The sequence below is a fragment of the Scleropages formosus genome, chromosome 1 (genome assembly GCF_900964775.1).
Source record: "Scleropages formosus chromosome 1, fSclFor1.1, whole genome shotgun sequence".
NCBI classification, from domain to species: domain Eukaryota; kingdom Metazoa; phylum Chordata; class Actinopteri; order Osteoglossiformes; family Osteoglossidae; genus Scleropages; species Scleropages formosus.
In genome coordinates this window covers 3,498,689-3,521,726 of record NC_041806.1, presented here as the reverse complement: position 1 = coordinate 3,521,726, position 23,038 = coordinate 3,498,689, and the positions used below count along the sequence as shown (strand labels likewise).

Genomic DNA, 23,038 nt, shown 5'->3' with positions numbered 1-23,038 from the left:
CACCTTCCATTTTTGTGTGGCTATTTTCTCAAAAATGTCTGGCTTACCTCTGTGAATTTGTTGGTGTTTTCAGTTTCGCTGATGCTGCTTCTCAGGAAGTGTTTCAACGACAGGTGGCGTTGGTCACCAAAGTAAATCCTTCGAAGATGCTCTCTCTCTTGAAGCCCTAAGTTTGAGTATTTGAGCCTCAGCACCGCATCAGGCGTCGCGCAGTTAAGCAGGACGACCTTAGCAGCTTCAAAGATCTCCTCCTCTTCGTTCCTCTCCAAGGACTGGCTTCCTTCTTCCGTCTCTGTGTCTGTCATACTGTCACTGCCGTCAGCTGCATCCACGTGACTTTCAGGTATCCCATATTCTTGCTCTTCGTCAACTGTGATGGATTCATTGTTTTCATCGTCCATGGAAACATCACAACTGCCTTCTGCCACCGGCAGACTTCTTTCATCTTCTGACCCAGCACTGCTCAGAAGATCTGCTGCTGCAGTTTCCATCCTTACAACATTGGAATGAAGATTATTTGATTCATGCTCTCCTTCTTCTCTTTGAACTACTTCCTCCCTTGATTCCATATCAACGAGGGTGTCGTCGGTGAGCTTTTCTTCCTTTCCCTTTTTTGGCTGGCGTCTCTCCACCTTCTTCATTTGATGACTTCTTTCTTCCAGGGTCTGCAAGAGGGCACTGGCACAGGCATCGTCATGGAAACCAACAAAGGCATCTGACAGTTCAAACTCTGCAGCTTCATCTGATAAAGAAATAAACTCCTGCACCCATTCTTTGAGTTTTAACAGCACTGCACGCTGTTGGGCGGTGAGGTCAGCACTCCTGTCTAGACGATGCTTTTCCAGCCGGTTGATGAGAGGTACTGGAAATTGTGTGTAAACCTTGACTTGGTCCTCCACAACCACCAATCTGAACTCTGGGTGGACCCTGCACTTCACTCTATGTGTGCCCAGGCCCAGATCCACATACTGTTGTCCACCAAGGTAAACATAATACTGGTTCAGTGCGTCATACAAGCTCTCATACAGGTTCTGCATGTTCAGAAGTATCACCGTGCGGCCCGTCTCCATGCAGGTCTTCACTCGGTTCACGTTCCGACAGATGTTGGCATATTCTTGGTCTTTTGGAAATCCTGAGCCGAATACAATCTCAGGGGATGGATGACGACCCCTGGCAAATACTTGCTGTTGTAAAATGTGCAGGGCAGCACTGTTAGTGGTTAGAAGAAGAAGGTAGCGACTCTCTTCCCTGCTGCAGCGATCTAAATTTTTTTCCACCATTTGCAGAGTGCTTGGATGGGGGATTTCGCTAAGATTTTGGAAGAGGTCTTGGAAGTAATTAAGAGGGTCAAAATCCTCAGGTTGGCCGCTGAAGTTGCGCAAAACAGCCTCTGCCAACTGACAGTCAGTAGGCTCTTGCTGAGATTCTTTCACTATAGCAAAAATCATTTTTACCAGGCTGTAATAATCTCTGAGACCAAAGAACTGATTTTTGTCAGTCGTTCCACATATGTTTAAAAATGCCTTAGAGAGCTGTGAGAACATGTGCTGGATTTTGAGGAGAACGGACTTGTCAGAAGAACATATTCCTTTTGCTGTTTCCACCAGTTCATTCTCACTCGGATCTCCACGGGAGACAAAAATCCCTCTATTCATCTTTGCAGGGTCCAGCGCCCAGTTAGAAATGCCCACAAACCCAACTTTCATGTGGGGATCAGGCCTGTCATTGTCGATGCAGCCATCCTCCAACAAAGGATGCAGCGTCTTCAGGGGCATCTGTGGAGAGTCTTCTGCCAGTCCAATCTCATCCAACACAACCACTGACACATACTCGTCTGGGTTTTTGTCTTGCTGGAAACGGGCACACTGGCGAAAAGTGCTGATGATTCCCTCGGGACTGGAGTGAGGACTACACTGAAAGGAGACCATGTGCACCTCTTTAAGATCTCTAAAGAGGAGACAGTGAGAGGCCTGGCCCTGCATGGCATCAGCCACCACTGTCTTAGCTAAAGACTTGGAGCTCCCTGGCTTTCCTACAAGGAAAAGCGGGATTCGCAGCTCAATGCAAACCACCATGAGGAAGACATTTTCTTTGAGGGCTATATTTTTGGCGATTGTCTCCCTTGTCTGCACATTTTGCAGAAGAATGTCTTGACAAGAGGAGATCTGTTCTTCTATTGATTCTGCAGAGTTTAAGGGCTTTGGAAACCACTGACTGATTGCTTTTAGGTATGACGTTTTTGAAACAAGTGACGGGTAGTAACAGACGCCCACCGCCAAAGCCAAGCACTTCAACGTCTTAATAGTCGTGTTTCCCAGGTTTGGAAAGAGTTGGCTACTGTGGGTGTAAAACCACAGCAATACCCTCATAGACCTCTCCACATCTCTCAGACTGACAAAGCTGCACTCATCTTTGCGGGAGCGCATGTATCTCTGAGATTCTGCCAGCACATTCGAAATGACATTGTAGCATTGCGTGGGTAAACTGTGATCTTGGACATTCCTCTGGACAATTTGCTTGATGTAGGACAGCTCTGCTGAATTACTCAGTTGACCAAAGTCCCAAACAAGAGGAATCATGCTGGGAGGCAGTGGTTGGACCCTGTACACTAGTTGCCTCAGGGGAACCTTACCTAGCCTGTCCTCTGTCTCTCCAGCATTCACTCTGTAGCCAAGCCCAGCATGCTCCAACCGTTCCACCATTTCTGGTGAGTGTCTCCTGTACGGATTGCATGCAGCAATTATTTTGAGTCCACTATCCACCTTCAGTGGATGGCCTTTCACACATCTGTCACAAAGAACCTCCTTTATAGCAAAAATGGACTCTGTTGTGTTCGCTTCATCGAAAAATAGAATGGTTTCTAGGCTGAAGTCCTTTTGGTTCTTCTCAGCCAGCTTCTCTGCTTCCAAAACCTTCCGATGAATGGTGTCTGAAGTGGTCCCCCCGTGCACTTTGACCAGTATCATGTTTTCTGTATTCCTTCCCTCTCTCTGGAGGTCACAGAGGAAGCGCACTAGGCGCGTTTTCCCACACCCAGTTTCTCCCATAATGATCACAGGGATTCCACAGCGAAGTCGCATATGAATGGCCAACATCTTCATCACATTGTCTGTAGTGAGTTCGTAAGTGGGGTCTGGATCAAACTGTCCCTTAATCCATCCTTTCTTGGCTCCAACGACAAATGAAATTCTCTGAATTTTTTCCTCTCTTGGCAAATGGTCAAAGTCCTCAGTCAAAGAGATCCTTTGCCGCTGAAGACCCTCTAGAAGGTCCTGTGACATCACATCCCCCATTATCACGGCACCATTTTGTGGATCCACTGCATTGATTCTCCCCAAAGGACATTTCTTCACATGAAAGCCCAGGAAGGACATGGAAATATGATCAGCATTGAAAAAAATATATGGGTGTGGTTTGCTCTCCCATTTCTTGCGCATGGTCAAGCATGCCAGAAAGTCATCCTCATTACTGTCTTCAGGAAGGAGAGAAGGGCTCTGGTCAGACATGTTTATAGATGGTGTGGCAAAATCCCGAGCCATTAGAATCATGAACTTGATGATGAAGCCTTTGAAGCCACGAAGGTGGTCAGCCAGAAAGTTGGGGTCACAAAACAATGAGTATTCAGAGTCTTTCAACTGCACGTTTAAAAACCAAGAGAAGTTCTTCAGCTCAGCCCAAGATGGGTCTCTCACTCCACAGTTTGCCAGAAAGTGGTGAAGACAGTCAATGGGATTCCCTTCTATGGACCCATCCTGGTATGTAAATGGATCCAGGTTCTCATTCCTATTGTACCGCTTCAGGTATTGGTAAGGTCTCTGAATACCTTCGCTGGCAAACTCTTGCACATCCATGAGTGGGTCTAAAGTCTTCTGGCAGATTTTGTTTTGAATTTTTATTGCTAGTTCTTTCACTTCCTTAGGTGGTCGACAGTGGATGGTGGGTAGAATGTCCAGGAATCCCAGCACTGTCTGCTAAAAGGACAGACCTTGTTAATATTAAAATGCCCAGAGGTGTACAATTATAAATTAGATGTATCCCATATTGTTCTTTTACAAAATTTGCCCAAAAACTAATTTTTCTTCCAACCCAAATTAGTCTCAATGACCTCCATTCAATACCAGTTTTAGACGTGTATGTTCAAATGTATGCTATACTGAAGGAGACACTAGTTTTTGAGCATCTATACTTTAAATATTTAAATACTTTCAGTCTCAAATTTAAGAAATTATGTTTATAACTAGATATTTATATTATGGCAAACTGAATTGGCTACATTTTCCCCATCTCCTACTTAAACATTTCTGTTAAAAAAGGGTCCTATTGGGTTTTACCTGGAGATAGCAACTAGTTCAGTCACTTAAGGTGCTCCATTACAAAAAATAACATAATGTCATAATTTTCAACAGGAAATCTTCATCAGTGGCCAAAAATATAACTGTACCATTGGTGAGCAACCCAACTGTTTTCTGTCCGCAAGAAAGTGGTTTTGGTTTCTCAGGTTGTTAATGGAATGGCCAGTCACTCCTCGAATCAGGACTTAGCTCTCCACCATGAAGCCAGAGGATCAATGCTATACATACCTGCACCTGATCTGAAAAGTTCTGCTTTAAGTTATATATTACAATATGACTCACGTACTATGACCTAAGGGCAATTTACAGTCACCAGTTAATGGTGAACACAGGTCTTCGGACTTTCAGAGGAAGCTGGATCACCCAGACAAAACCCACCTGATCACGGGGGGAACATGCAAACTCTACAGAGACTGAGCTAAACTGAAATACACATCTGACCCCTCAGCCCAGGAGCTGCGCCACTGTACTGCTCTATTAAAATTAGTATAATCAAAATCATTGTTAATAGTACCTGTTTGTTCAGAGTTTGAGGCAATTGAGTTGGCTGTGGTCGAAGTACTTCAATGGTAATGAGATGGACAGTATTTCTTCTCCATAAATTCCCCTCACTATCACTTAGACAGCTCAGAATTAGAAGCTGGAAGAGGAACTCCTCCAGACCAAATTGAACCTGTGCAAGAACAAGTAACATAACATTGTAAGTATTGTGCACCTCACTTAATGAGCGATTAATATTTTATACATCCTAAAGGTCACAGACTTCAGATTTCACGGAAGGCATTAATTCTAAATGTCTTTGTACATAAATGGATCACCTATAAATATGGGAACATATATTTATTGTAAAGTACCGCCGCCACATCGATGTGCAGGAGCACTGGGTCCTGCTCCCTCAGTGATTGCATCTGCTCCTCCATGGTCCTCATAAATGAGTCTAGATGAACACGAGCCTCAAGGAGTCTGATACACAGCTGCCGGGCCATGGGAATTGCCTTCTGGAACCTTTCGAACAGCCGCTTCACATAGAGGGACTTTCCTGAGACCAAATGACATTGCTCAGATTAAGCGAAGAAGAATCCTACAAGCAGAGGTTGTGTCGATTTACAGACTCTCTTTCTTCAAAATTTCAGCATAATGGCTCCGAGCTTTTAGAAGATACCCGACTTTCGATTTCAGAACAAAAAAAATCTATACAGTAAAATCTGTCGGATTGATTATCTGAATTCAGTCATTTATCATTACTGGATGCTCATTGCCGTCTATTGGATATAAGGAAAACACAATTCATTCATAAAAAAATACTACCTACCCAATAAACAAATAAATGTAAACGTAAATTGAAGTGTTTTACATCATGCTGAAATCATGGGTGAAAGCTATATAGGTGTTTTAGAGATATTTGGGAATTTATCTGGCTTGGGGTTTTCGAATGGGCTGGGGAGGCATTATGATTTTTCCCATTTAAAATAATGGGAAACAGGCTTTCAGTATCTGAAATTTGGATTGGTTTCATAAATTGAGGGATCACTGTATTTTGAAGACTAGAAGTGTCATATAACATTAACTGCTTCTCCACTCTCTTACCAACAGCAGGACGCGTTGATGAGACGATCCACACAGATAGGTTGCCAGGAAAGACATGTGGGTGTAGTGAGGTTGCGATGAAGTGGTGGCGAAGGTATTCCCTGGCCTTCTCTCTTGTGATGCTCATACTTGCTTGCACTTTATGGTTGCTGAAGAAGGATGGAACATATCTGTGCTGGTGGTTCAGTGGGCACACTATTATCAGGCGGTAGTGAGGCCCTGCACTCCTCTCCAGATGTTCGTAACACTCCCCCATGGACACGCTCACATCGTAGGTTAACAGCCCGACATTGATGACTGTGAAGATCTTACTCTCGCTGCCTGGGGCACTTTGCCTCAGAGCTCGTCTAAGAAAGAGTTCAACCTGTTCTGCTGTGGTCTCCTCCTGGCAAAGCAATATCTCATCGGAGGAGGGAAGGGGTTGCTCAGGGCTCTCCATGTAAAAGCCAAGGGCTGTGCTCAACACATCAGTCACTGGGCAGAAAACAAGGTTAGGCCTTCCTTCGCAAAGGATTTTTGGCATCGTTCGCTTCACTTGCTCTCGGTTCATCTCTGAGAGATGTGTGAGGAACCGACCCAAGGTGAAGATGTCTAAATTCTGGCCAAGGTATTGTGGCATGTCCTCTTTAAAACAACTCCAGAGGTTCTCCACGCTGTCTGCTGCATTTTGGATTACTGTGACAGCAGAGGGAGTGTCCTCCATTGTATCATCTTGTTTGCTCAAACCTGAGACACTTTTGACAGGTACCGCTTCGCTTCTGTCTCTGTTTTCTCCATGTCCACCTGAGAGAAATTCGGAAATCTTCGCAGATCTTTCCATAGCAGCCACTGCTGGAACAAGTGGTGTCTGCTGGGGCTGTGGTCTCCTTGGCGTTTCAATGGCCATAGAGCAAGCATTCCTGACATTATTCAAAGTGCACCCTGGCTTCAATGAGCACAGAAGGTACCAGACTGACTGCGGAATGGAGGTCTGTCTCCTCCAGACAGCAAACACCCAGTGGCACAAGTGCACAATCTGCTCGGCTGTGTAATGGTTTAGAGAGTGGAACTGGATGCGGGCGTTGCCAACAATTTTGACCCAGTCTTGATGGCAGAACTCCATAGAACGACAAAGTTCTTGCAACTGCTCTGTCAACTCTCCTCGGTACTCAAAAGCTTTCCCTGGCAGGGGGAATCTGACCTTGATGCATGGCATGCTCTTTGGGCTGCAGAAGACATGAGCTTCCCAGTGACGAAAGAGCATGTTGCCTGATGACTGTAGCTGCAGGAGGACGTGTCCCAACCTCTGGACTCCATCAAATACCTGATGGGAGAAGGGCGTTCAAAATTTACTCAAAAGCAGTGACAGAATATCATAGGTGGCTATCATGATGGATTGGGTATCAAGGAAATATTTGATTACGCTCAATGTCTGAAAGCTGATTCTGTTGCTTTGACACATACATATATATATTCTCAATGGGTTTAGAATCACTGAAAACAGTGATCTTTTCGAATTTAATGCTGCTACAAAGTGTGTAATTTGATGTAAAGAAAGGGTTATATGTCTAACATACCTGCATAAATCTGTTGACCTGCTCCTTACCATGGTCCCCTTTGGATGACATCAGCATGAGCTTGTTCTGCAGTTCCAGTAACTCAGCCAAACTGTATCTCTTGTCAGAACTGTCCTCTCTCACCTTTACCATCAAGAGGTTCTGCATGGTTCGCTATGATGAACGGAGGGTTGTGTTTATACTTGGCAATGAGTTGAGAACTCATAGGTCCACAAGAAGAAAAATACAGTCAGAAAATGTGTCCTCTCACCTTCTCTTGGAGTGTTTCGGGCCAGCCCACTTCGTACACTCCCTTGCTGTTGATGGAAGTGGCTAATGAGAAAGAAGACTGCTCCACAGACCCATGGGTCTCCCTCAGCCCTTTCAGCCAGTCCAGCCAGCGCATGGAGTCTCTCTGGAGAGGAAGAACGGCTGGTTGAAATGTAAGAACTCCTGCATGCTTTCCAGAAAGACTGTCATAGAAGACTTGCATAAATGATAACAATGCTTCAGGTGCTCAGCAAAGGGTTTGCAGGAGGAAGTGCTGTTTATTATGGCTATTTAAAGTCAATAATTGCAACCTACATGCGTATTTACAACAGCACCATATCCTTTCAATCACGAATTTCATAGAAAGGGAAATGAAGGGGAAATCACCAGTTTCTGTGGCAGCTTCTTGTCTCTTTCCAAAGCATCCCACACTAGCTCTGTGCATTTCATGAACTCAGCAAACCCTGCCGTGGCGGGCAGGGAGTAAATCAGGGGGCCGTAGCCCATCACCGCGTCATGGAAGCATGCGACCCTGTCAATCTCAGAGTCATTCTCACCAGCTGAAATGGAGGCCAGGTCCACAAAGACCTTCATTTCACTCATCTCTGTAGAGGGAATCCAAGATTATGTTAGTAAGATGGTTTTACAGATTCTAGTATTGTCTTAATTTAAAACTTGGGAACCGAACTGGTTGATGATTATAGGTTGGAAGCTGGAAGGGATGAAGATCATTGTCAATATTATATGGACAACGGACACACAAGAAACAGCCAACCTACAGGATATAAGCAAAAGCACTTGTATAACCCCAGACAGTGGTCAGTGGGGGCTATTCTTACTCTTGAGTTCAGCCTTGACCCAGGAGATTAGCGTCTTGCTCCGCAAAAACTCCTGAAGGCAGGCGGTGCAATCCTGGTTCACTCTGCTCAGCTGTGACTGAGCCTCGATGAGGTCATCACTTAGCGAACATAAGGTGTTACCTTTGAACGAATCTTCCCTCTGTGTGAGATTCCCTATGATTAGTGACGTGCAAATGCATTTCATGCTTCAGACAGCTGCTATAGTATTGATGGCACCAAGTAAGGACATGCAGTATACGTGGATGACATTCTTAGATAACATTTTATATGAGCACAATTTACACGAATTACAATTATTCATATGCTAATATCATGGAAGTACTTGCTTAAATTTATAAATAACTGATGCTGACAATTATATCAATTTAAAGTGGTAAATGGGATACAGAGACACTTTTAAGCCAGGGCTGCAGTCTAGTGACTGTCCATTTCAGTCATCTTACCATCTTAGTGAGGCTGCGAATGCACATGAAGTCACCACGAAGCTGCAGTTGCTGAGCAATCCCCAGGATAGTACTGGCGGACTCTGCTGCCTGCCGGAGCTGCTGGTACTGCCGAATCTGACAAATTCGATGCTCTGTCCAGTTGAGCTCAATGCCGGGCTGTCCCTGCAGTATTCTTGTCATCAGGTCCAGTTCCTTCCCAATCTGAGCTCCCTCACCCCTGTCGCCCGCTCCTTGCAGAACTCTGTCCAGTTCCTCAAAGGTGACTGTCCCAAATGCCAGCTTCCTGGCCAGCTGATGGTACTGTGCTAACTGAGGTGCCCAGATGGCCAACTGGACCTGCGCCAATGTCATTCGGATGGTCATGGAGCCAGGACTGCACATATTTGATGCCCTCTCCACCCACAGACTGAGCATCAAAGTGCTTGATTGCACCTCATGCATCTCCTTTGCCATACTGAGAACTGTTTGGTCGGCATCATACCACAATAGACACCTCTGAGGTTTTTCATGACCAGAGCTGTATGACTGAACACTGACCAGAGTGTTCAAACTCACGGACTGGAGGTCAGCTCTGTGCTGCCTCTCAAGAGCACACAGCTCTGGAACTGGGGAGAGAAGAAAAATATTAATTTCCAGTAGAAAAATATGGAAAGAATAAATAGGGCTTAAAACAAATGTCAATGGGACTGCTACCTCAGACATCAACACCTTGTGGCATACATTTACAACAAAATGCAGGAAACACGAACCTTGGCAACAACTACTCATCAAGGTTATCAATGGACTATGCAGATCATAGCAACTATTTCAATGATCCATTTTCAATATCATTTCTTTTTCTTCATATATATTTGGATTCTGGCATGACTGAACTAACTGTCCCATCAATCAGACTGATGAATAAGAGCAAGATATGTCTAGTGGGGGCAAACTATCTGCAGACCTGATCTTCTTGAGTACAAGAGACCGAACTGACCTGTGATGAAATCTGTTATCTTTCTGATCATCTTGATGAGGGTGTCCATGTGATCCCTTTGGTGGGAAAAAGCTTCCATGTCTCTCTGTCTCTGGGTCAGAAGCTTCTCAACATCAATCACAACATTCTGTCCTCCGGATTTTTTACTTTTGTCTGTGGAAGACACCACTGACATTAAGATGATTTAGACATACAGGTGAAAATGGGTTTTTATCTCTGGACTCACTATCATGTATACTGAAAATGCATTATTGCAGTATTTTTTTCTGGAGATGGGATGATGAACTGAAATATTCATACCACCATCACCCGGCTATGATTATAAATACTGCTTTATATTATAGCCAAAGGAAAATGGAAGGTTACTTTCAATGCATGACTATTTCCACAAGAGTAAAATTCAGCTTCTGTCTCATCGATGAGAAACAGGTCCATCACTTTAAAATGTCCCATCATATATACTTCATGTGAACAATCAAGGAAACCTACACCGGAGGTAAAGCTTCTTAAATTCTTCACAATGCTTCACAGTGGCCTGAAGTTGTCCCAGAGGAACACTGCCCAGCCTGAGGGCCTCCACCAGAGAACCCAGGTTGGCTCGTGCACTCTCCAGGACCTGGGCTGCTTTCTGGTCTACTTGAACATCCTGCCAAACACCTGCACCCAGTGGAGAAAAGAGCAACAACGGTATTTAAGGGTTTGAACTGCAAACATTTGCTAAAGTGCTGAGTCTGCAATACTGTGGGCCTTTCTTGGTGATAGAACAACTAGGATCCCTGACCAAAGTGAAAAACAACGGAAAGCTAAGGGCCCAGACCTCCCTGGATCATCCACACTATATCCATCTGAGTTACAGTCAACTGACTTGATCATTTATTTGTAAAAAAACTCACCTGCAAATGAATAGAGTATTCCAGCTTATATACATGAGGTTTACATCTAGATGCTTCAGATGGTTCTGACCTCCACTTGTGGAAGGGCGGATTTCAAATAAATTTAATCAGGACTCCAACCAGGTACTCAGCTGCGAAGGTACTGGCTTCTGTATGACTCAATAAGAACTTCTCTAATAGGATAAGTGAAGTCCAAAAAGGGACAAACATCTCATGACCCAGTGAAGACAATGCCTATGATGAAGGGAGCACACACCTTCAGACAGGAAGTGATGAATGGCTGACTGGGGATCCAGGAGCTGACCCACCACATCATTCTCAAATCGGACTGCGGACTCCACAACGATGGCGGACAGGACAGGTATGGGGACAGCTTTACCATGGGTGGAGAGCTTCTCCATCAGATCACCCTCTTTGGCATCCTTAACACATGGCAGCAGTAGGCGTTAAACACTCTGCACGCACGCATATTCTTACACATACTGTGAACTGTCCAATTTGATTTGTTTTAAAGGTCGTGTGCTAGTCAAAAATTTCAACAATGTTTAAATCTCTAACCGAAAACCAGACAAACAGGTGCATGACCTGTGATCTTCTTCACTGTCAAAAACTTAAGCATGTTGCTGCTTATAAATCTAATTACTGTCATTTTAATTTATTGCAAGACTGTATGCCCAGATGAGACTCAGTGTTACTTTATACCATAGTAAACACTGGAAGGGGCCAAGTAGACTGGTGGACTTTATCCCACACTGACCTGGCAGATACTCCTGATGGCTGACTGACACAACTCTTGGAGGCAAGTGGTGATGGTGACATGCGTCGTGCTTGATGCCCCCACTGAAGACATTCGGCAGCAGACAAGGACCCGGTCTACGGCACTGGCCTAAGGTGGAAGAGGAATGGCTCTGCATGCGATGATAGCCACGATGGCTAGATACACTGATGAGGTCTCATGATTCTGAACGATTGCTGGTTCTAGACAGCTAGGCCAAAGAGTGTGGTGCAAATTAAGGTAAAAACACTGTCATATTTGTTACCTGTTTAAAAAGCTGACTGATGAACCTAGTCTAGACCACCTAATCGTACATTTGTAGTTTTTGCATCTCTTCAAGTACTCTTCAAACTTATACTTCCTTGTATGGGACACCTTTTTTGACTCTTTGATCAAATGCTAGTCTCAGAACCTAAGTTCAGACCTCTTTCTGGAAGATCACATGACCACTACAAGGCCCGAGTACTCTAGTAGGAACTCTCACCTGGGAGATCCTCCTTCTCAGGTCCCTCTCCATAGCAGAACTCCACTGATCTGAGACCTGTTGCACTGAGCACTCCACGTTCAACAGAGCATCCCACAGCTAGCAAGACACAGAGAGGAAAAAGTCATTGGGCATCTGTCCCCACAAACCCTGACAGGCACTAAAGTATTGGAGAACCTGGTTGGGCAAGTCAAAAGCCCATATGTACAGGAAGTGTTCTTTAATTCTGAAGCTGTGGCATTATGTCCACCTCAGTATTGCTTTCTGTACATTTGCCTAGATGAGCAGTAAGAAACCCTGAACATGAATAAGGGAGAGCTTGAGTTTCTGAGAGTACCTCGAATTCTTTGGGGTAGGAGAGAGCTCCCGATTTCGTCAAAAGGGGTTTGGAAAGAAGGTCTCCTCTCCATTGGCTGAGATCACTCTGAGCAGCTCTTAACATGTCAAAGAGCCGTTCTCGATCTTTATCCTCCTCTTCACTCGCCTGCTGGAGGAAGATGACACCGCCACTGAATTTCTCACAACAGTTGGACTGCAATGACCAAGGAGTATTGTGGACTTGCACCAAGAATGTGTTCAGAACAGATCCCATTGCCACAGCTGGTGCTTTATCTTTGCTTAGGACTTGGACAAGTAACCCTCAGGTTAGAAGCTCTTAACCTACACACTACCACCACCCTACTACCACTGCAATACTGATAACAAATATTGAAGTCATTTTAACATTGAACATGTTTTTAGTTTGTGCAAGGTCATCCACAGCACATGATGATCTTGAGAAGGATACCTCTGCCAGGAGGGAGTGCTGAAATTCAGTCACCTTCAGCACTAGCTGGTAGGACAGCACCACTGCTTTGTACATGGAGACCAGCTTAGCTATCATACAAGTGCTCTTCGCAATGTTGATGCAACACTGCAGCATGGAGTCCACACGCCCAGAATGCACTATGCTACAGTGAAAACATGAAATGAAAATTAAAAAAAAGGAAAAATGAAAGGAAGAATGAATTTTTCAGTATTATTTGGTTTTTATTTCATTTTTCAAACCTCTCATGATCACTGTGAAGCCTCTTCAGTATATGGCTGATGACATCCTGGACGGCCTGTGAATCAGAAAGACTGAGCGTCACATCAGAGCATATAAAGACAAACATGGCAGTGCTTTTCATTAGAAACTAACTCTGCAAAACACACCTGAAGGTTCATTCTTCTAATTTCATCACTGTTACTAGATCTCTCATAGTCCTTCAACCTGCACATCAAGGTCTGAGTTAAGAATTTTACATCCAGTCCAGCCTGTGTGGAAAATTCTGGAATGTCCTCTGTGGCCACAAAGCAGAACCAATGGATCCAAAGCTGGGGCCATTCTTCAGCATGTGATTTATGGTCTTGAATTAAAGTGAGCATCATCCTACACAAAAACAACAGAAATGGCAGGGGTCACAGAAGAACTGCACAACCAGGTCAAAACAGACAGCCAATGTTGAACCAAGAACACTCCGTTCAATGACTCAATGACCTGAAATACATTCTCATAGATATTTAACTTGGCAGGCCCTCTGATCCAAAGAGAATTAAATAGCTTATAGTGTCAACATGTGACTCGCTTATGAAGATGGATAGTTTTACTGGTTAAAGGTTCATGTTTAAGATCAGCCTCAACGGTGCAACAGCTGATCTGAGTCAGTCACAATTTTTTCACCATTCCAGCTTCTATATCATACTTGACGGTCTACACACACACACACACACACACACACACACACACACACACACACACACACACACTTTCCGAACCGCTTGTCCCATACGGGGTCGCGGGGAACCGGAGCCTACCCGGCAACACAGGGCGTAAGGCCGGAGGGGGAGGGGACACACCCAGGACGGGACGCCAGTCCGTCGCAACGCACCCCATTGTATGCTATATCAACTTGTCTAATAAAGCACACGGTGCGCAAAAATATGAAAGGAACATGGTGCAATTGTGCCATGCTTTGCATGCTGCCATTCATCTCTCAATGTGATCTTTGAAAACTATGGCCACATATATCGTAAGAATGGTTTAATGTACCAGAATGCTTTTTTCACAGCAAGCTTGGTGTGGATCCTACTCTATAATCTATCTATTAGATCTATAGACCTGACTGACAGAGGCTCACAAGAGGCTTCTGGGATTGAGACAAACCTCCTTTTGTCAGTGAGGCTGCGGATATTCTCCCGGAAAGAGGTGTACTCCACTCGCTCCAGTGCCTCCCATGGCTGCCCCTCCGTTCCAGAGCTGGGTGCGGTGGCATCCAAACCGGGCTCCTGGAACTTGCGCAAAAGGAGCAGCAGGAGCGGGAGCTCGGCCACAAGGGATTTTACACACTGGTTCATCAGGCCAATGATGGTGCTAAAAGGTCAGAGGTCGGAGGTTAGAAGCTGAATTGTGAAGATTCAAGGGTGACATACCATAGACTGAGACACACCAAGAACATTTCCACCAGACTTAGCCTTAACCTTGCTTTCTCTGCTACACAATAACAATATTTAGAAACATATTAAAATTTAATTTGTAGCCTATGAGTAAGAATGATGAACCATTTATCTGTCTACTTATCATTTACAGAAAATCTAACAAAGGAATGTGCATCAATAACTAACAGGTTAACAGATTTGAATGCATGAAAAATGTTATTCTGACGCACAACTGGCCCCTTGTAAAGACACTCTTGACGTCCGCAATGTGCCGACTGTCCAGAGCAGTCTCTGAGGTCATCATACGGCACAGCTCCGCCCAGCCCTTCACACCAACATCTAGTGAACAGGCCATGCAGGTCTGGAACACCGCGAGGCCCAGCAGCACGGGGTTCTTCTCACAGTGGCTCTTCAGAGGCGGTGCCTTTGATTCGCCCCTTATCAGCCGAAGAAATCGTTCTGATACCAACCTGAACACCTTCACAGAAAGAAGGAGAAGATATTTGTGGCACCAAAGGAAACTGATTTCATTAATTCTGTTTACCTAGTATAAACAACACACTTACATTAACAGATGGAGGTCTAGATTTGTCTGGATAAATCAGTCGGTCAGGAGCTGAGTGGAAATTCCAGCAGAAACTCCTTAAGTGCTGAACAAACTGCTGGATGCCCTCTTGGTCGATTTTGGCTGGCCACTTTTCAAAAAGCTGGTCCAGTAGGATTTGGGCTGAGCTCACCCATGCTTGGGGAACCTCCTGTTTTCCTGATTTAACCCAGTGGCTAATCCAGTGTAGTACATTCCATGAGTTGCCACGATTAATGTGTCCCTCAAAGATGTGCATTTCTGAAGCCAGCAGAAAAGAAAGACCTCAATAAATACAGCAAACCGTCTTCTCTAAATTTACAAAATAAATCACGAAGGTATAACAATGAATTAAACTGGCTTGTGGAGTAACTCATCTGTTAATTCACACACCAGCTGTAATTTCACAAATGTGATACACAAAATTTCTATCACTCCTATATTAATCACCCAATTTACAGACATATGGGAATTCTTGGAGTTAAATACCTGACCTTTTTGCTCAGGGTGACGTGGTATCTCTAACCATCTGAGTGCAACCTCCTGAATCTGATTTTTTCGTTGTTGCACACCATACTTGTATTCCAATCTGTGCCCCCTTAAAATTAAATTTTCTTCCACTGACATGTGAGCTTCAATCAGACAGCCTTTTTCACTTAGATCTCTGAAAGACAATGAAACTCAAATTTAATTAAACTTCGACATGACAATTGCTACTAACACACGTTAAAATATTTATGAAACTGTATGCAATGAGACAATTTATGAAACCTGCAAGACAATACTATTTTCAAAATGTAATTTTTTGGCACATTTCCTTATCCAGACTATCACTTATTACATTGAATTTAATATGTTACATTTACTAATGTAGCTGATGGTTTTCTCCAAAGTGAATTACAATGTTAAGCTACCTACAATTATTTACCCATTTATACATCTGGGTAATTTTACTGCAGCAATTCAGGGTAAGTACCTTGCTCAAGGGTACTACAGCAGTAGGTGAGATTCAAAACAGCAGCCTTCGAATCCAAAGGCAACAACTGTAAGCAATAGGGTACCAGCCACCCCCACTTTTAAAAATCAGTTCCATTTACTTAGATAACGCCTGAAAGATATCTTTACTATCCCGTTTACAGACCAACCTAGCCACATATCATCATATTCACTCACAAGAAATAAGTTGTCTGAAAAACATAATAACTTTCAGAGAGAAGCAATAGAAGTTGGTCAGAATTCTGGTTGAATCTGAACTTCTTGTCCAGAACTGCATAAATATAAAATGTGAACATCGGAGGTCCAGCAGGTTCTCTTGCAAGAGAAGATGCACTGTAAATGGAAAAAAGAAGCAAGAAGTTTAAATAGAAACTTTTTGTAGGTATCATTTAAAAACAGTCAACTATCAGTCACAGTCAAGAGGAAGGTGATGGTCCCCTTCATGTGGGAGAGACTGCGCTTCTCACCCATTCCTCCTCGTATCAGCTTTTCTGCCTTGGTCTCCTGTTTGGTCTTGGTGCTCCTCAGCCCTCCTCTCACGCTCGGTGCTCCTGCTCCTGGCCTTCGCACCCTGGATATTTACAGCATCACGTCCCTTCTGTGCATCAGTCTGCCCCTGGACACCTTGGTTCACATCTTTGGGGTTCTCTGCATTTTGGTCTGATGGTCCACGCTTAGCTTTGCCATGTCTCAGGTCTTCCCCCGCCTGGCCTGGCTTCACCTCCTGAGACCTCTGCTCCAGGCTCTGACCCCCTGTCTCAGTTGCAGGAGCTGGCTGTTCTGCACTCGGCTCAGTGGTGCTGGTCATGTCCGTCTGCGTGTGTTGAGAGGTCAGCTCAGCCAGCGGGGTCTGAGTCTCCTTGTGCTTTGACTCCACTCGTTGTGCTTGAGGCTCAACCTGGTCAGGCTTTATCTCTGTCTGCGTCGCTCTGCTTGTCAGTCTCCGCGTGTGAGGCCCCGCCTGCGCTTTCCCAGCATGCTTCCCTTTGGTGCTCCTGATCTGGGAGGTCTTTTTCTTCATCTGATCCTTCTCACCTTCCTTCAGGGTACTTGCAGGAGGAGTTTGGGTTTTGCTGTCATCCACATTCTTGGTTTCCTCCTGTCCTTTCTTTCTTTTTCTATTTCTCTTTTTCTTCTCTCTCTTTTTTTCACTTCCAACTGAACTGGCAGACTTATGCTGTTCCTGTAACTTGAGGAGCAAATGAAATTGGTTCAATGCATTCATAAAAGAAGGTTTTCTTTCCTTTCATTAGCCAACCCTTGAAACACTAGAATTTAGGAACACGGCAAAAAATGAATACTGTTCTCAACATATTAGTAATTTATCTTGCAGCTGAAAAAAGTTCTGTTCAGATCTGCTATGTATGAAAAGAAATGAAATGTTTCAACAGGGGGTGTGGTGGCGCAGTGGGTTGGACCACAGTCCTGCTCTCCAGTGGGTCTGGGGTTCGAGTCCCGCTTGGGGTGCCTTGCGGCGGACTGGCGTCCCGTCCTGGGTGTGTCCCCTTCCCCCTCCGGCCTTACGCCCTGTGTTGCCGGGTAGGCTCCGGTTCCCCGTGACCCCGTCTGGGACAAGCGGTTCTGAAAATGTGTGTGTGTGTGTGTGTGTGTGTGTGTGTGAGAAATGTTTCTAGATTATTGTGTATTGCAGCTGTGAAACCTATATAAAACCCTGCTGTCGCTTAACATTGTAAGTCACTTTAAAGAAAAGTGTCAGCTAAATCAGTAAATGTAATGCAATATAAATGCTATACAAAAGCACGGCCCCTCTCGCACCGTCTCTTTGCCATTGGCCCTCGACCTGTCTGTCAAGACGCCCACCATCATTGTGGCAGTCCCTTCCCTCGGGACATTCCCATTGTTGTCCGCGTTGGTCAATGAGTTCCCCCGGGTATTGCCAATGTTTTGGGAACATTGTGCTGGACCCAGGGACTCTGGCAGTGGATCCCCAGTTAGTGCTGGTTCCATGCTGGAGTGGCCCCCACTCTCCATATGGGGCACTTTGGGCAAGTGGGAGTGGGGCTCTGCTGACGCTCTCTTCCTCTGCTTCCTGTTTGGAGAACATATTCAGTAAGACAGCCTATTATTTTTTGACCCTGATTCTGATGGCACCCTACTCTTGTTGTTGACCTCAATAGTTAAACTTTAACTCAAAGATTGGCTGAATTACTATTATTAAACCATGTTGGTGAGGTCTTACAACAATTTGCATCTGTACAGTATTAGGTACTGTTGAAGAGTTGATTTGCTTTGGAATGTCTGTAGAGATGAGAATACTAGTTATAAAGACGTGAAGGCAACTGCAGAATCAGCTAACAGTGAGAAAAATGACGTAGACAGCAGTGCGAAGGCTAACAGTGAGTGAGGTTAGACCGTGGAAATCACACCACCCTCACCTGGAGGCCATATCAAATTAAGGCCTGGATGTCTGCCTGAGTTTCTATTTCCTTGAGGAAGTTTATGACTTTTCTTTCAGATTGTGCTCTGCAGGGTGGATTCAGTCCTCTGCAGGAACTGCACCATTCTTTTGATTGAAATAATACGCAACAACACTGCACATGCAAAGCTGTAAAAACCCAGCAAATGAAATAATGTAAAAGTTGCACAACAAAAAATAAATTTGGAGGATAAAATCAAGAATGCAAATTTAAGGCAATTTTCAGTATTGCATCTTAAAGATAGTTTTATTCAGAAGTCACCCTCATCATTTATTTTCGGTAGTAGTCATGTACAGACAGGGTTTCAACTCAGGTCTCAAAAACACCTTAGCTTAGATTGTGTTTTTTTTTAACTTGTATGCAGCCCATTTCTCAAGAGCACCTTACATTTCCTTTACTGACCTTGTCAATGTAATTCCAAAATAATTTCTGAGTCTTTCATAACTCATAAGTGCACTGCACATACCGTCACATTTCAACCAATTAATATTTGGCCAAATCAAATGTTCTTTGACACTGACAGCCCTGAGTGAGTAATGCATTGTCATAAAATATTTTTCCCTCTTTTTTCTGCTCTGCATTGTAAGAATATATGTGTAAACCCTGTCGCAGTTGCTTTATTTTGAATACTTACCTGTAAATAATACTCAGTGTGCTCCGCGTCAGCAGTACCGTTTCCAGTCAGGGTTGTGTTGTGTTCGTTTGCTTCCTCATATGAATATGAGACTTGATCAACCAATGAGCGCGAACCACTGATGTCCCCTAGAAGGGAGCGTCTCCTAAAACCCAACCTTGTAGGCGAGCACTGTCGCCATATTCTTCGCTAAACACAACGCTTAGGTTAATATTTTTAACAAAGGCATAAATGAGACAGTCGATCTGCAACTATGAAATGAACGAAAGTGTAAAAATCGATTGAATTTGTTCAGATTTTTGGTTGACACGGGGAACATATGACTACCGCTCCCTAGTTTTCGGCATTCGCTCGCGTTGAGTTTCTCTTTCGTTTCGTTCTCGTGTCGTTTATATACGAAACGATGGGCTTAGAAATGGGGCGGATTCTCTGTGTATTGCATAATAATCAGTTTTCATGAATGTTTCTGCAAACTGTGCTTTGTGTGTGTAGTACTTTGGGCATGTGTAACACCGCTTCCCCTATCTTGTTACGAAGGAAGAGTCAGAAACAGTTACCGTTTGTAATTCTACGCTTATCCTCCTTTTTTATTTCTGCACTAGCAATTTTTACTTGCAAAAGCAGAATTTTTTAAATGCTGCATTTTGATCCCAAACCTTGTCACCCACTGCTTAAGGAAAAAACAAGACATAAACCACAACGTGTAGAACTCAGATTTCCTTACAGTCAGTAATGGTCCGTGATATGAGTGTTTGAATGTTGTTCCTTATTTTGTCTGAACCTTACTGTACAAGAGATATTTCTGCATATTATGCTTCCATATTTACTACACAACATATTCTGATGAGCATCAGGTTAAGAACATTAAAGGATACATCATTAATGCTTCTTGTGATGTTCAAACCAGAAACCTTCTGGTCACAATAAAAACACTAATCTATATAAACGAAAAAAAGATGTCAAGGTAAAGACGGAAAGGTCGTTTAACTTTGGAAATGTTGACTATTGCAGCTTCCAAATTTCTGAAAATGCTGCTTTATTTCATAGCTTTGCTTTCTTTGTGCTGATAATCTGCAAAAAGGAAAGTATTTATTTGACTATCTCCATAGCCAGTAAAAGCATTCAGACAATGAATCACACAAGTAAAAAATTAAATGGACAGGAAAAATTAAAATATCGCAATACAACACAAATATGCTGAATAAAAATAGAATGCATTAAATGCATTCGTCCTTTGAGGTCTATGTACAGTACCAACCCATCTTCTGACAAAGTTCTACTTTTCTTAACCTGCCACCTTGTAGCCAAGCTTATTTTTTAACAAAACTTTGTTCTAAGTAATATATCTTTACTGCGAAAATATAATCTGTTTAGCAACACGGCAGAGTAGGAAGTAGCTACAGCTCGATATAATACCATATATTTTATTTGGTTCTAACTTTAAAGAAGAGGAAAATTTAAGGTAATCTTAAATTAATTAAAAATAATGGCTAAAAAGCAATGTGTGAACAGGGCTTTCCTGCAATAAAGTAAGTGTGTGCAACTTGTACTCATACATGCAAGATACATGAGGATGCAAATGCAACATGTTGCAAACAATGAAGTAGGGGAGGTGTGTCAGAATAACGGGGATTAATCCCAGGAGGACTGCATGAGCTCCTAGGTGTATGTTTTGTTTGGCACTAATACTAATGTTTGGCACCGTTTTATTTGGCTTTTTGTCCGACTGTAATACTCAATGGCAACTTTTCACTAGCAGCAAGCCTGTGCTCGTGAACCCATGCTGCTCTTGTTGGTTCCAAGTAGGGTTGAAGTTGGGATTAAGAATAGGATGGGGGATTTGAACCCTCAGGCCTGGGGGCTCTCTGGCTTTCTGATGGGTCTTCGAACTACAAACTTGTTCCTGCGTCCTTGTTGCCTAGGGCCTTCGGGACGGGCAGCAGATACTGGATTCTCGTCCTGGGGTGACGAAGGCTGCGGCTCCAGCGCCTGGCGCTCCGGCATAGGACGCACTTCTCTGGGCGGCACTGGGACCTTTCCTGCCCGAATGTCATCCACAAATGTCTCCACCGTCTCGAATTTCGTGGTGAGCTCCCCCAAGCGCTCCTTGAGGCCATTGAACTCCTTGTACAAGTCACCTAGAGCATCCGAGAGGGGCTGGATCCTGGAGGAAGAGTCACCAGTTGAGCTGGGAACCAGTAGTAACAAACTTACACAATCAGACCCCAAACACCACACATGATGGCATGAGAGTGATGTTAGTTCAATTTTTGGATCAGCTCAAGAGCAACTGTTTTCCCCAAGAAAGAAAACCAGTCCCAGGAAATGAGAGCAGATAGCAGTTACTCATTCACACATGTGCACACACAGAAAGGCGCCCCGCCCACCTCCCGTAGTCTGGCAAGACGGTGTTGTGGTCATTCAGGAGCAGATCCTTGACCTGCGTCATGATGGCAAACTTCCAGTTGTCCAGCACCAAGGTGAGGTTGGAGCACCCCTTTGTGTTCACCTTCTCCGCTGAAGGGATGACAAAGAGGAGAAGAGTTGGAATCATGCATGCCTTATTCACATCCAAAACCTGTGATCCACACTTACACTGCTGTGGAGCTACCGACTCTTTCTACATCTCATGTCCAAACACGAACTGACTTCCTCTAATCCCGTTTTGACATCTGTGTTCATTGAGAGAGGAAAGCTGTGAGCTCAGCCTGCAGGTATCCAACAGGACGGGGCATCTTTCATGTCAAACTCTTTAAACTACCGCCTTCTCAATCTTACAAAGCTAACATGTTCCTGAAAACGCTTTATAAGGTGAATTCTCATAACTCAAAGACATAAGTCTCCTTTGAAGATGGCGCCGGTGTGTGGCAACGTGTCAATTGTCTATTATTATTTATTGTTACCGTTCTTTATTGTTATTGTTATTAGCATTACTTATTGTTTTTTTTCTTTCATAGTCTGTGGAGAAGCACTCAAGAAGAATTTCATAGTACTTGTACACGGTACTTGTACTTGTGACAATAAAACTTGAAAAACTTGCAACTTAAGTACCATTAGTTTCAGTGGCAAAAATTTGTATGCATTCTTGAACCCCAAAGTGACACCTGTTTATGCTAAAATATCACCAAATCCATTTATAATGGACATTTCTTCATTAGTTACTCACATTAAATATCACAACAGAACAGTGCAACTTGCCTTCATAAGTTACTTGATTATAATACTGTAGGGCACCTGAAGAGACACACACTAAGTCACCACGGACGAAATGTCAGCTAAATAGAGCTCTCATTTCACGTGTTCTGGAAACGTACATGTATTTAAAATGTTCGTGATTTAAAAATGTAGTAAACGCTACAGTATTTCGTATAATATTCACGGGGCGAAAAAACACTCGAAACAGCGCGAATTTCGACTTTCGTCCCTGACGCGGCACTCGTCGCCATTCGCTTTTGGCGGCTTTACAGTGCGACTCGCGCGCGTTCTCACGGCTCGCGCCACGCCACTCACGCAAAAAAAATATCCTAGGCTAAAGGTTATACGGGATTATTTTAAAAAAAATGCCGTCGTTTAAACACCCGCAAAACGGGAAGCCCCTGTAAAAACGCCGCACTTAGGAGGAATTCTTCGACTGAGCGACTAAATGTAAATATGTCGCGCCGCTGAGGCGTCGCCGGGAGGCGCGAGACCCAAACTGGATTTTCGTGCACGTGAAGACGGCGCGTCTCGTGGGCGAAGCTGGCGGCATAAAT

General features: G+C 44.0%; 1 protein-coding gene across 1 annotated transcript in view; it reads right to left on the bottom strand.

Annotated features, from left to right (window-relative positions):
* Nucleotides 1-19,476, bottom strand: part of rnf213b (ring finger protein 213b) — a 44,702-nt gene extending 25,226 nt beyond the window's left edge. Inside the window, exons 1-27 of the mRNA XM_029253952.1 lie at nucleotides 19,287-19,476; nucleotides 18,611-18,780; nucleotides 17,991-18,264; nucleotides 16,682-17,403; nucleotides 16,392-16,547; nucleotides 15,713-15,882; nucleotides 15,202-15,479; nucleotides 14,866-15,113; nucleotides 14,364-14,570; nucleotides 13,373-13,589; nucleotides 13,226-13,281; nucleotides 12,966-13,128; nucleotides 12,516-12,665; nucleotides 12,179-12,277; nucleotides 11,677-11,805; nucleotides 11,176-11,341; nucleotides 10,516-10,683; nucleotides 10,027-10,179; nucleotides 9,048-9,655; nucleotides 8,584-8,743; nucleotides 8,132-8,349; nucleotides 7,746-7,889; nucleotides 7,496-7,648; nucleotides 5,940-7,242; nucleotides 5,207-5,391; nucleotides 4,867-5,025; nucleotides 48-3,971 (exon numbers count right to left, since the gene is read on the bottom strand). Of these exons, the coding sequence (XP_029109785.1) occupies nucleotides 48-3,971; nucleotides 4,867-5,025; nucleotides 5,207-5,391; nucleotides 5,940-7,242; nucleotides 7,496-7,648; nucleotides 7,746-7,889; nucleotides 8,132-8,349; nucleotides 8,584-8,743; nucleotides 9,048-9,655; nucleotides 10,027-10,179; nucleotides 10,516-10,683; nucleotides 11,176-11,341; nucleotides 11,677-11,805; nucleotides 12,179-12,277; nucleotides 12,516-12,665; nucleotides 12,966-13,128; nucleotides 13,226-13,281; nucleotides 13,373-13,589; nucleotides 14,364-14,570; nucleotides 14,866-15,113; nucleotides 15,202-15,479; nucleotides 15,713-15,882; nucleotides 16,392-16,547; nucleotides 16,682-17,403; nucleotides 17,991-18,264; nucleotides 18,611-18,621 (10,221 nt within the window). The 5' untranslated portion in view covers nucleotides 18,622-18,780; nucleotides 19,287-19,476. The remainder of the gene's footprint in view (nucleotides 1-47; nucleotides 3,972-4,866; nucleotides 5,026-5,206; nucleotides 5,392-5,939; nucleotides 7,243-7,495; nucleotides 7,649-7,745; nucleotides 7,890-8,131; nucleotides 8,350-8,583; nucleotides 8,744-9,047; nucleotides 9,656-10,026; nucleotides 10,180-10,515; nucleotides 10,684-11,175; nucleotides 11,342-11,676; nucleotides 11,806-12,178; nucleotides 12,278-12,515; nucleotides 12,666-12,965; nucleotides 13,129-13,225; nucleotides 13,282-13,372; nucleotides 13,590-14,363; nucleotides 14,571-14,865; nucleotides 15,114-15,201; nucleotides 15,480-15,712; nucleotides 15,883-16,391; nucleotides 16,548-16,681; nucleotides 17,404-17,990; nucleotides 18,265-18,610; nucleotides 18,781-19,286) is intronic.
* Between the last annotated feature and the right edge of the window lie 3,562 nt (nucleotides 19,477-23,038).